This window comes from Danio aesculapii, chromosome 5, assembly GCF_903798145.1.
Source record: "Danio aesculapii chromosome 5, fDanAes4.1, whole genome shotgun sequence".
Lineage (NCBI taxonomy): Eukaryota > Metazoa > Chordata > Actinopteri > Cypriniformes > Danionidae > Danio > Danio aesculapii.
In genome coordinates this window covers 66,201,713-66,214,072 of record NC_079439.1, presented here as the reverse complement: position 1 = coordinate 66,214,072, position 12,360 = coordinate 66,201,713, and the positions used below count along the sequence as shown (strand labels likewise).

At 40.4% G+C, this 12,360-nt stretch overlaps 1 protein-coding gene across 1 annotated transcript in view; it reads left to right on the top strand.

Moving 5' to 3' along the window:
* col27a1b (collagen, type XXVII, alpha 1b) overlaps positions 1-12,360 on the top strand; it is a 189,896-nt gene that overhangs the window by 136,552 nt on the left and 40,984 nt on the right. The window contains exons 27-28 of the mRNA XM_056458734.1: positions 1,150-1,203; positions 7,073-7,126. Of these exons, the coding sequence (XP_056314709.1) occupies positions 1,150-1,203; positions 7,073-7,126 (108 nt within the window). The remainder of the gene's footprint in view (positions 1-1,149; positions 1,204-7,072; positions 7,127-12,360) is intronic.

The following is a 12,360-nucleotide window of genomic DNA, read 5'->3' as shown; positions in this document are numbered from 1 at the left end:
GTATTTTTTATTATATTTAAAATATTTTACATTTTACTTCCTCATACAATTTATGTTCCACTGAACGGCAATGGGACATTATTTATCCAACGTTTTAACAATTTATTACACAACATTTTTTGAAGCTTTCCTGCTTGGACTATATAGTGGCAAAGTACAAAGAGTCTCTATAAATATGATTCATTCATTTTCATTCGGCTTATTCCCTTTATTCATCAGGGGTCGCCACAGGGGAATGAACCGCCAACTTATCCAGCATATGTTTTACACAGCGGATGCCGTTCCAGCTGCAACCCAGTACTGGGAAATCTATAAATATTAATTATATAAAAAGCTGAATTAACCATATTATTTGTTTATTTATGTACTTCTTTGATATTTAAAAAACCCATTTTGCACCTTGCTTTTATTATAATATCCCCTTTAAGAAAATGTTTTATTTTTGCTATGTATTTGGCCAATTGGTTAGCAACTAATGAATGGCATAACTGTAGCTGCACATTTTTATTACATTTGCTTTTGTTTATTATTATTATAATTATTATTGAGGTGGCATGGGGGCTCAGTGGTTAGCACTGTCACCTCACAGCAAGAATGCCACTGGTTCGAGTCCCAACTGTATGGAGTATGTATGGAGTTTTCCCATGTTGTCGTGGGTTTCCTCCGGGTGCTCCGGTTTCCCCCACAGTCCAAACAATTGAGCTGTAGGTGAATTGAATAAACTAAATTAGCCTTATTATATGAGTATGTGTGAATGAGTTTATGGGTGTTTCCCAGTACCAGGTTGCAGCTGGAAGGGCATATACTGTTTAAAACATATGCTGGATAAGTTGGTGGTTCATTCCGCTGTGGTGACCCCTAAAAAATAAGAGACTAAGCTGAAGAAAAAATGAATTATTATTATTATTATTTTTATTATTATTATTATTATTATTATTATTATTATTATTATTATTATTATTATTATTATTATTATTATTATTATTATTATTGTTATTATTATTATTTAATTACTACTTGTCAGCACTCAAACATAAATATCATACACTAAAACAATTATAACTTACAGTCACAATAGAAATAGGTATTAGAGATTGTTGCTAATATGAGAGATGATTGCATAATGTTGTGCCTGTGATTGTTTTTAAGGGTCACCCAGGAGCTCCAGGAGAGAGAGGCCCGTCTGGACCAGCAGGTGCACCAGTAAGTCACTGTTATGTATTCTAATATAGGAGTCAACATTTAAAATGCATCAAAAATGTTCATCAACATTGTCCTAAGACAAGAATGGTTATTGTTTTAGAACAACTGTAATGTCTGCGTGAATTAGGAGTAGCAAAACTTTTATTGGAGTATGATGATGCATATTCCAATTAAACTGAATATTGAGGAGAAGGCAGGTTTTATTTTTGCATTCCTCCTCTCATCTTTCACTCACAGCCAACTATTGGGTGGAGGGGCGTGACTAAGCATGCCTCAAGCAATCAGAAAAGGACTGCTATTTAAGAGTGGGAGAAAATGGTTAGACTTTGATAAAAGATTACCAAAATAATAATAATAATAATTCAGTGGATTAACTTAATCGCACAGATTAATAGTTCACCTTAAGGCTAACAATGTACGCTAGCGAAACACACATTGTAATTAGTTATTTCATGCAGACTTTAATGAAAGATTTCGATCCTCAAATGTTGACAGTATATCTAAAAACTGAAGAGTCTCTGAACAAGTAGCATCAACACAGATTGCAGTTGTTGTTGTTGTCATTTTTTGTATCTTGATTTATGCTTTAGCATTCACATGCTGTCCAATCATCTGGTCTGAATCTTTCTAGGCAAATACACATGAACACTTTAGTTTAGGTCACAATGTGATATATGCACACTGACTTTTGATTTTCAGTCAGCTAGCTCAAGCGCTTCCGGTGAGCTGTCACTCTATTACAAAAATCACCACGTTTAAGATCTGATTTCTTTAAAAACCAGTTATCTTCACTGTCTGATTGATATATGATATAAAGTGAGTCTCAGACCACACAAGAAACAATGCATTAAACTTCAATTTTTCACGCCATGTCTTTAAAATATGGAATTTTTTTTTTTAATTTACACAGTATTTTCAATGGATTTTCTGATGCTACTGGCGTTCACACTTACTCTCATCTCGTTTGAACATTACGCTTGAACAACTAAATGAATGCTTATGTCTACTTAACTGATTATATTTTACATCACAACATTGATGCTGTAAAAGGAACCTTATGAAACTGAAAATAGTCACATTAGCCTTTCACCGGACGTTTATCATTGGCTGAAAAGCACTAGCTGTGCATATTGCCCATTCATGTCATTAACTACTGGCTTATTACCTGCCTATTATTAAGATATTAACTGTTAGTAGTAGTAAACTATGATCTTATTCTGCATCCCTAATCCTATCCAAACCCTAAACCCAACTTCTACCTTACAAACTAATAATGAACAGCTAATTAGTACTTTACTAAGATAGTAGCGTTAGTTAATGGCAGAGTTGGGTGTAACATGTTCCACAGTATCACGTTACTGTATTCTAACTGCATTTTTGGGGAGCGCAGTAATGTAACAAATTACGTTTTAAATTTGTGTAACTTGATTGGTTACTAAAGTCAACGTAATTGCGTTACTTACGTTACAACTATAGTTTTTAGAAGACAAAATTCTTCTTTTAAATCACGTTTCCCTCTTCAATGTCAGTTAATAAGCTTGTGCTTTTAAAATGCTAAAGAACGGAAGCTGAAATGGTTGCTGACGAGAGTGGCAGCTTCTTCAAGTGGAAATAAAGACATTACTTTGATTTCATTGAGCGTGAAAACTAAAATATTGCTGTGAAATGCAGTCTATGTCCAGTCCCTAAAGAACTCTTTACTGCTTTTAACTCGACCAGCAACTTGAAAGAAAGCATTCTACAACAATACTCATCACCAAGGCGGACACCGGCACCCAAAAATACGGCGGCCCAACTCAACCTAAACAGGCTAAATTGGATTTTTGTGCAGGATCGGGACTGAAAGTATCTTCTGAATGTGAAGACAAGAGTAGTTGCTTATGGGGCCATTCACATATCGCGTATTTTGCGCGTGCGCATATTGGGAGTGCATATTTCCAGGCACTCCTAGTTGACTCCTAGTTAGTCCTCACGTGACAAGAACTGACCGATTAACTTCATATACTTTGGAAAATACACATTTATATAGACTAATTACCTCAGACACACACAGACCACCCAAACACTGCAGTACTTTTTCATAGTATGGAGGTCAATGGTTACAGCTATCCAGTTTTCTTCTAAATGTTTTCTTTTGTGTAAGGCAAGGCACAGCAAGGCAAGTTTATTTATATAGAACATTTCATACAACGGTGGCAATTCAAAGTGCTTTACATAAACAAGAATAAAAGAGACAAGTATAAATAAAATAGAAGCAAATAGTATAAAGAGAAATGAAAACGGTGTAAGAACAAACAGGTTTGGAATAAATGAATAATGAGAATATTATAAGTTTTGGGCGAACTCTTTAAGTCTTTTAATATGTTAAGCTGTTGTGATCAACCCATTGTAATGTTTTTCAGTGAATATAAATTACTGAAAGAGCTGCAGTTTATTTTGTGTTTTTTTAATTGAATTGAATTTTATTTGACAGATTTTAGACAAGCTGTACAAGTATCCCATACATTTTGAAATAAAAACTGTCGAGGATAAAAACACAACAACTCCTGGGCTTGTTTCCATTGTGGTCCTCGCTGTTAAATATAACAAAGTATGGCTTTAAAATACCGATGATGCATAAAACAGACAGTACCTCATACATTTTTAAAACGGGAACAAAATAATTCACAAATACATTCCTTCATTCATTAAAGAGCCCATATTATGGGTTTTTGAAAATGCCCTTCCATGTAGTGTGTCACACAGCTCTAAGTGAAGTGAAATATCCAGCTAAGGCTTAAATCTGTAAGTGTACAGTGTTTAAAACTATTGATTCATCTATAAAAGAGTCGACTCATAGTGCTTCAAACGAGTCGTCTTGATAACGAGTTATTAGGTGTTTCGCGATGACGCAGCTACGAAACACAAGTAGTTGCACGCGCAAGCCCGGGAGATTTGAAACCTGCGGCTCCGCCCACTAGCAGAAAAAAGTCACTCTCACACACACACAGAGACACACACAGACACACACACACACAGAGACACACACAGACACCGGTAGAATGAAGTCATGCTGTGCAGATGGAGATTATTGACAGTTCACCCAAAGATGAAACCTTAGCATATAGCCTAGCCTTGAGCAGATCGAGAGCCTCTGGAAACTACCTGCTTACAAAGAAGACTTCTTCAGTTTGTTAAAGGAAGGATCAGTATAGACTGTCAGAACAAGGATCAGTGGATCATGAATCAGTTTCTTCCCCCATTTCACCAGTGTAAGTACGTGCGATTAAAATTATTGCCTCGTTTACTCGAGCTTGCAAATTATGCATTTAGTTGTGTTTTGTTACTTGTAACCGCGTGTGCTGTATCAGGTTAACTCTTTTTATTCTCATATCGCGTGTAAAGCTACGTTGAAAACGCGACGCGTGCCGCTTTGTTTATGGATAGTCAGCTATGTGTGTGTGTGTGTGTGTGGCTCCTCTGAGGACGGTCGTTTGTGTGAGTGTCTCCTCTTAGGAGGTTGATGTGTGTGTGTGCGTGTCTCTGAATAGGGTAAAGATCTAGGCAAAGGGTGATCAAAGGGACCCGTTTGTAAAGTGAGGACTTTAGGGGGTGTCGCGGTTGAAATCTTAGGGTTGTAATCGCGGATGTAACTGAGGACGCGGAGGGGGAGGAGGTGTCGCCGCCGCGCCGTCTCTATTCTGGACGCGCCGGCCCTGTGTGTGCGTGTGTGTAAAAAGAGCAAGTAGACTGCTAGGACATATCCTCGCCAGTTCTTGGACTTTTTGCTTGATAAAATAGTTAGTCGTCAGTATTTTCTAGTCCATCGTCTATATTTACATTCACCCACTGGCAGCCAAAATCCACTATGAAGCGTGTGTACACTGTGACTACTTTTATATTGTTGATAATCTGCTGGGCATTTCACTCTGTCTCGCCCTGAAGCCTGTCAGTGTCGTCGACCAATCGCAGCAGCCTGTCATTGGTCCAATCAGCGCAGATTAGCTTCGCGCTGAGGACGGGTTTGGGTACAAATGAATCGCTGAACGATTCATATGGGAGTCGCTGGGATAACTAGGTAAAAATAAATGCATATTATAAGACCATCAAAGTGTTGTTTGACCTTGCATGCATATTAGACTGTTGTTGGAGACCCTTACAACCTAAATATGACCCTATTTCATCTATAATATGGGCTCTTTAATTTTTCTTTTAGTCCCTCTATCAATCAGGGATTGCCACAGCGGAACGAACCATCAACTTATCCAACATACGTCCCACGCAGCAAGTGGCCTTCCAGCTACAACCCTATACACAATCCAGTAACATATAAAATAAAAACATCCTCGTCTACCATGCAAACTAATTATCCTCATCAAACAGCCATCTTTTGATTACTTTTTTGAACTTCCTTAAATCTTTTATTTCCTTGATCGATTTTGGGAATTTGTTCCACAGGATTGCACTTGTATATAAAAACATATTTTTCCCCACTAGACTTCTAAATTTAAATAAACAAATATTAAAATCCCAACTCCTAGTACTGTATGAATGCTGTTGCCTCACCATTTGAAAATAGTTCACCAAATAACTAGGAACCACATTATTAAACATGTTACGTACCATTCCCAGTTTTAAAAAAACATAGTCTCTTACTAACAGTTAACATACCTAATTTTTTAAAAGACTCTTTGTGCAAATGTGCTCTAGGATGAATTTTTTAAATTATTCGTACTAATTTATTTTGTGCCTTTTGCAATTTTTCCTTCATAATCTGCGAGCAGCTACTATACCAAAAAAAGGTAGCATAATCAAAATGGGGTTGAATTAAAGCTTCTGCCTTCAATTTTAAAGAATGAACATCCAACAGATCAGCTTGCCTCGCTAAGAACCTAATTTTTCCACATATCTTCGTAAAAACCTTTATTGCCATGGCATCACCTGATAATGTATTATCTATTAAACATCCCAAATAATTTACAACATTTTTCGACTCTATTTTTAATTCATTAATCCTAACTACAAAACTATCATCTTTCTTTAATTTCACTTCTGAAGCAAATAAAATAGCCTCTGTCTTTCCTATGTGCAAAGAAAGTTTATTGTCTAAAAACCAGTTATACAGACTTTTTAACTGGGAACTCATGATTTCTTCCAGGGCCCTTTTGTCTTGATGAGATACTAAAATTGCGGCATTATCAGCATAAAGATAGAGTTCCTCTGAACATGCTATTTTTAAATCATTAATATATAAAAGAAAAAATAAAGGACCTAAAATACTTCCTTGAGGAACTCCACAATTAATATGTATATTTTATAAGTTTTAAAAGTAATTTCAAAGTAAAGTAACTAGTAATCTGATTACTTTTTGCATGAAGTAATTAGTAATGTAATCAGATTACATTTTCTAGTAGTACTTTTAAGTACTTTTTTAAAGTAACTTACCCAACACTGGCTAATGGTTTGTTAATACTGTCAACTGTGATCTAAACTAAAGTGTTACCAAAGCCACAATACAGAAAGAGTCTAAAAAAGCCAAGTCTGTCTCACTTTATGCAACAATCAGCTGTTTACCTTCTTCCATTAAAGATGTCTGTACTCATTATTGACAGACACCAGAGTAATTCCCGATTCTCCTGAATGAAACTCTTCTTTTGCACTATTCACACAAACTTCGCGTCACGCAAGCAATTGGCAGGAAATGCCTTTTGGAGGCACTTGAATGACCCTGCGAGCAGCGGAGGACAAATATAAACATCAAGCTTTGAAGGACAGAGCCGCTGTAATCGGGTCAAGTGATGTTTGTTTGCCTGCCAGAGACTTTTTGCAGCTCTAGCTGAGGTTTCTGAGGGAACGTTTGATTCATTCTTGTCTTTTCTGTGTCCTCCAGGGGCCTCATGGATCCAGGGGCCTCAGCGGCACCAGGGGGCCTAAAGGCACAAGGGTAAGACCTGATCGTTTTTCTTTAACAACAGTGGTGGTGCTTGCATAGATACAATCAAAGTCAGAAATATTAGCCTTCATGGGAATTTTCAAATATTTCCAAAATGATGTTTAACAAAGCAAGATATTTTTCACAGCATTTCCTATAATGTTTTTTCTTCTGGAGAAAGTCTTATTTGTTTCATTTCGGCTAGTTTTTAATTTTCTAAAAAACATTTTAAGATCAATATTATTAGCCCCCTTAAGCAATATATTTGTTCAATTGTCTACAGAACAAACAATCATTATACACTGATTTGCCTAATTACCCTAACTTGCCTTATTAGCCTACACTGTAAAAAAAAAAACGGTGAAAAGACAAAATTATAAAATTACAAAAAATAATCATTTTACAGAATTACAAGCAAAAACTGTAAAAATACAGAACATACTTTACAGTCGAAATGCATTAAATTACAGCTTATTACTGTTGATAATTTGCATTTAAACTAAAAAAACGGGAATAAAAAATGCTAATAATAATCAGTAAAAAAAAACAAAGTTATTACTGTCATTTTACAGATTATAACTGTAATGATTCAGGTAATTACTGCCATTTTATTAATTATTACTGCAATCATACAGATCATTAATGTAATTTTAAAAATTCATTCATTCATTTTCTTTTCGGCTTAGTCCCTTTATTAATTTGGGGTCGCCACAGTGGAATGAACCGCCAACTTACCCAAGCACATATGTTTTATGCAGCAGATGCCCTTCCAGCTGCAACCCATCACTGGGAAACACCCATACACTCTCATTCACACACATGCACTATGGACAATTGCAATTTCGACCCACCCGAACGCAGGGAGAACATGCAAAATCCACACAGAAATGCCAATGACACAGCCAAGGCTCAAACCGGCGACCTTCTTGCTGTGAGGCGACAGCACTACCTACTGCGCCATCGCATTGCCCCGTTTTACAAATTATTACTGTAACTATATTACTGTATATATATTAATACTGTAATTATACAGATTAATTAATGTTTTAAAGATTATTACTATAATTATACAGGTTATTAATGCAATAATATAAATTAATTAATGTGATTATAATGATTATTACTATAATTATACAGATCATTTAATGTGATTATACAGTTTAATTCAGGTAATTATGCACAAAATTTCTAAATATTCCATAAAATTTCCCACTTTTAACATACCTTTCATTCATTCATTCATTTTCTTTCATCTTAGTCCCTTTATTAATCTTGAGTCGCCACAGCGGAATGAACCGCCAACTTATCCAGCATATGTTTTACGCAGCTAATGCCCTTTTAGCTGCAACCCAGTACTGGGAAACATCCACACACACTCATTCACACACATACACTACGGACAATTTAGCCTACCCAATTCACCTACAGCGCATGTCTTTGGAGGACCCGGAGGAAACCCACGCAAACACCGGGAGAGGATGCGAACTCCACAGAAAAACTCCAACTGTACCCAGCTGGGGCTCTTTTAACAAACCTTCAAAACATGAAAAAAGCTTTTATTTTTGTATTTCTTTTTTTTTTTAACACATTTTATCATCGTTTAACAACAAAAACAAGGTTAGTGTCATGTTGTCACGGATTGGTCAGGCTCTCACGATCCCCACTCACGAAGATCACCATCACCTGACTTCTAATGAGCACACAGCTGCATCACATTCACGAGCACCAGATAAAAGCACAGCACTCCAGTCGCTCATTGTCCGGGCTCGTCTCGACGAAAGCGGACAACTGAGCGACCACTCAGCGTAGTCATCCTCAGCTAAAACAAACGCTTTGCTTACCTGTTCTCTTTGTATTCCTCCTAGTCTTCCTGGTCCACCCGAATCGTCCTGTCTTCCAGTCCTTCCAAGTCTGTGTCATCCTCTGTCAGCTGTATCTGGTGTGTGCTGTCCATCCTCGTGTATTCCTGTTACCCAGCCACGGAGGAAAAGACCCCAACATCATTCCTGATCCTCCTGGCTATCCTTCATGTGCTCCTTGTTGTCATTTAATAAACACCCTAACGTTTCCTTACCTCTGTCTCCTGTCCGCTTCATAACAGAAGCCCGGACCAATAACGACGACAACATGAGCACCCCCGATCACTTTCAAGAGCTGGTGGACCAGTTGAAGCGGATTCTACAGCCACCAGCTCCACTTTCCAACGCACCACCAGCACCGAGCACTTCCGCCTCCACAGTTTCTTCTTCGGCCCTTCCTTCCAGTCCCATGGCCCGACCAGCGCCCTACTCAGGCGGAGCGGGGGAGTGCAATGGTTTTCTGTTACAATGTTCCCTCATATTCGAAATGCAACCTTCTCTATATCCCACAGATAAGTCAAAGATCGCCTACATCGTATCACTACTCTCTGGGCCTGCACTTAAATGGGCTGAGACGATCTGGAACCAAGCCGGGCCGGTCATGAATTCCATCACTACCTTCACGGAGTATTTCAAAGAGGTGTTTGGACGTTCTGATGGGGAAGTAGCCGCTGGAGAGCAGCTGTATCATCTAAAGCAAGGTACTCTATCTACACAGGAATATGCTCTCCGGTTTCGCACTCTAGCAGCTGCAAGTGGATGGAATGAGAGATCGTTGTTGACCACGTACCGGCTCGGCTTGGAACCCACTCTCCGAATCCAGCTGGCCACATTAGATGATACTATGGGTCTGGAGAGATTCATCCAACATTCTCTCCGATGTTCCGATCGTCTCCGTTCCTATCAACAGGACACCATCACCCCCTCGTCTGCACTCCTCCAATCGCCTGAGTCAACAGCCTCTCCAGAACCAGAACCCATGATAATAGAGTCTGGAAGACTGACATCAGCGGAACGACAGAGGAGGCTGACCCGGGGTCTGTGTCTATACTGCGGTGTCAGTGGACACACCCGTATGGAGTGTCCCCTTCGTCCCATTCGGACTTCAGTGAGTGTATTCAGTACGAATATTGAACAATGTAAACCACTTACTACCACCGTACAAATAACTACTGCCTCTATTTCTCTCCTTGTCACAGCCCTCATCGACTCCGGGTCAGCAGGGAACTTCATCTCCCAATCCCTCTGTCGTCAACTCCACCTACGTACTGAGGCGTCCTCGCATATATACCAGATACAACCGATAACCCAGTGCACTCGATCTTCGACCCGTATCCATCGACAATGCGAAGACATCCTTCTTCAAGTGGGGTTGTTACATCAAGAGAGGATTCAATTTCTGGTTCTGGAGGGTGCAAATATGGACATCATTCTAGGGCGCCCGTGGCTGGTGAAGCACGATCCCATCATCTCTTGGGGCACAGGAGAGATAAAGAAATGGGGATCTGGATGTACACCTACCTGTTTTCCAAATCTCCCTCTTCAAGGTCGGAACCCCCATTTCTTTGTTTACAACATCGGTCGAGAGTCCTCCTGAGAAGCAGTCTATCCACATTCCTAAGGAGTACAGCTCCTTTCATGATGTCTTCTGCCCCAAGAGAGCTTCCCAGCTACCGCCGCATCGGCCATGGGACTGCGCGATCGACCTAGTTCCAGATGCCCAGTTGCCAAGAGGTAGGATCTACCCGCTCTCGCTTCCAGAGAATCAGGCAATGGAAGATTACATAAGGGAGGCTCTGAGTCAGGGGTACATACGTCACTCAAAATCACCAGCCGCCTCAAGCTTCTTCTTTGTGGCCAAGAAGGACGGAGGGCTGCGTCCATGCATCGACTACAGGGTCCTAAATAACGGTACAGTAAAATACCGATATCCCCTTCCTCTGGTACCAGCCGCTTTGGAACAGCTCCGAGAAGCTAAAGTCTTCACTAAATTGGACCTCCGCAGCGCGTATAATCTGATAAGAATACGTGAGGGGGACCAATGGAAGACAGCATTCGTGACCCCTACTGGCCACTATGAATATGAGGTCATGCCTTACGGTCTGGTCAACGCCCCCTCCGTATTCCAAAACTTCATTCATGAAGTCCTCCGGGAGTTTCTTCACCACTTTGTAATAGTGTACATAGATGACATCCTCATTTACTCCCGGAGTGAGGCCGAACATCGCCAACACGTTGCGGAGGTCCTACACACATTGAGAGAACATCACCTCTACCTCAAAGCGGAGAAATGCTCATTCCACCAGAAGTCGATTCATTTCTTGGGATACATCATTGACCAAACCGGTATACGTATGGATGGGAAGAAAATTGAGGCTGTTCTATCCTGGTCAGAACCCACTTCCATTAAGGAGCTCCAGAGGTTTCTTGGGTTTGCTAACTTTTATAGACGGTTTATCAAGGACTACAGCAGGATTACATCACCTCTCACTAATCTCCTCAAGGGTAAACCCAAAGGACTGGAGTGGACCAAAGAAGCAGCCGCAGCCTTCCGCCTTCTTAAGAAGGAGTTCACAAGGGCCCCACTCCTGACTCATCCTGACCCAAATCTTCCTTTCGTGGTGGAAGTGGACGCATCCACCACCGGCGTCGGGGCAGTATTATCCCAACATCATGATACACCGCCCCGACTGCATCCCTGTGCCTATTTCTCTCGGAAGTTGAGCCCGGCGGAGCAGAATTACAGCATAGGAGACAGGGAGCTTCTAGCAATCAAGCTAGCCTTGGAGGAGTGGCGTCACTGGTTGGAGGGAGCCAAACATCCGTTCCAGGTGATCACAGATCACAAAAACCTCCAATATATCAAAGAGGCCAAGAGACTATGTCCACGTCAAGCCAGATGGTCACTTTTCTTCTCACGTTTTGATTTCTCCATTTCCTATCGTCCAGGACCCAAGAATCTAAGAGCAGACGCTCTCTCTCGTTTACACGAGCATCACGATCATGAAGAACTCCCAACGAAGATTCTTCCCGAACACATCTCCATTTGTCCGATCACCTGGAACGCTCCTCCAGTCGTTGCCACTCCGGAAGCCCCTGCTCCGCCGGGATGCCCTCCTCATCGGCAGTTCATACCACCTGAACACCGGGTAGATCTGATCCACTCCTTACATACCTCGCTAGGCACTGGACATCCAGGGATCAACAATACTCTCTCGCTAGTATCCCAACGATTCTGGTGGCCAAACATGGCAAGGGATGTGAGGCAATATGTTCAGGGCTGTAAGGACTGTGCCCAATCCAAGAGCCCACGTCATCTACCCGCTGGAAAGCTCCATCCCTTGCCGATTCCGAACCGTCCCTGGTCACACCTAGGAGTGGACTTTA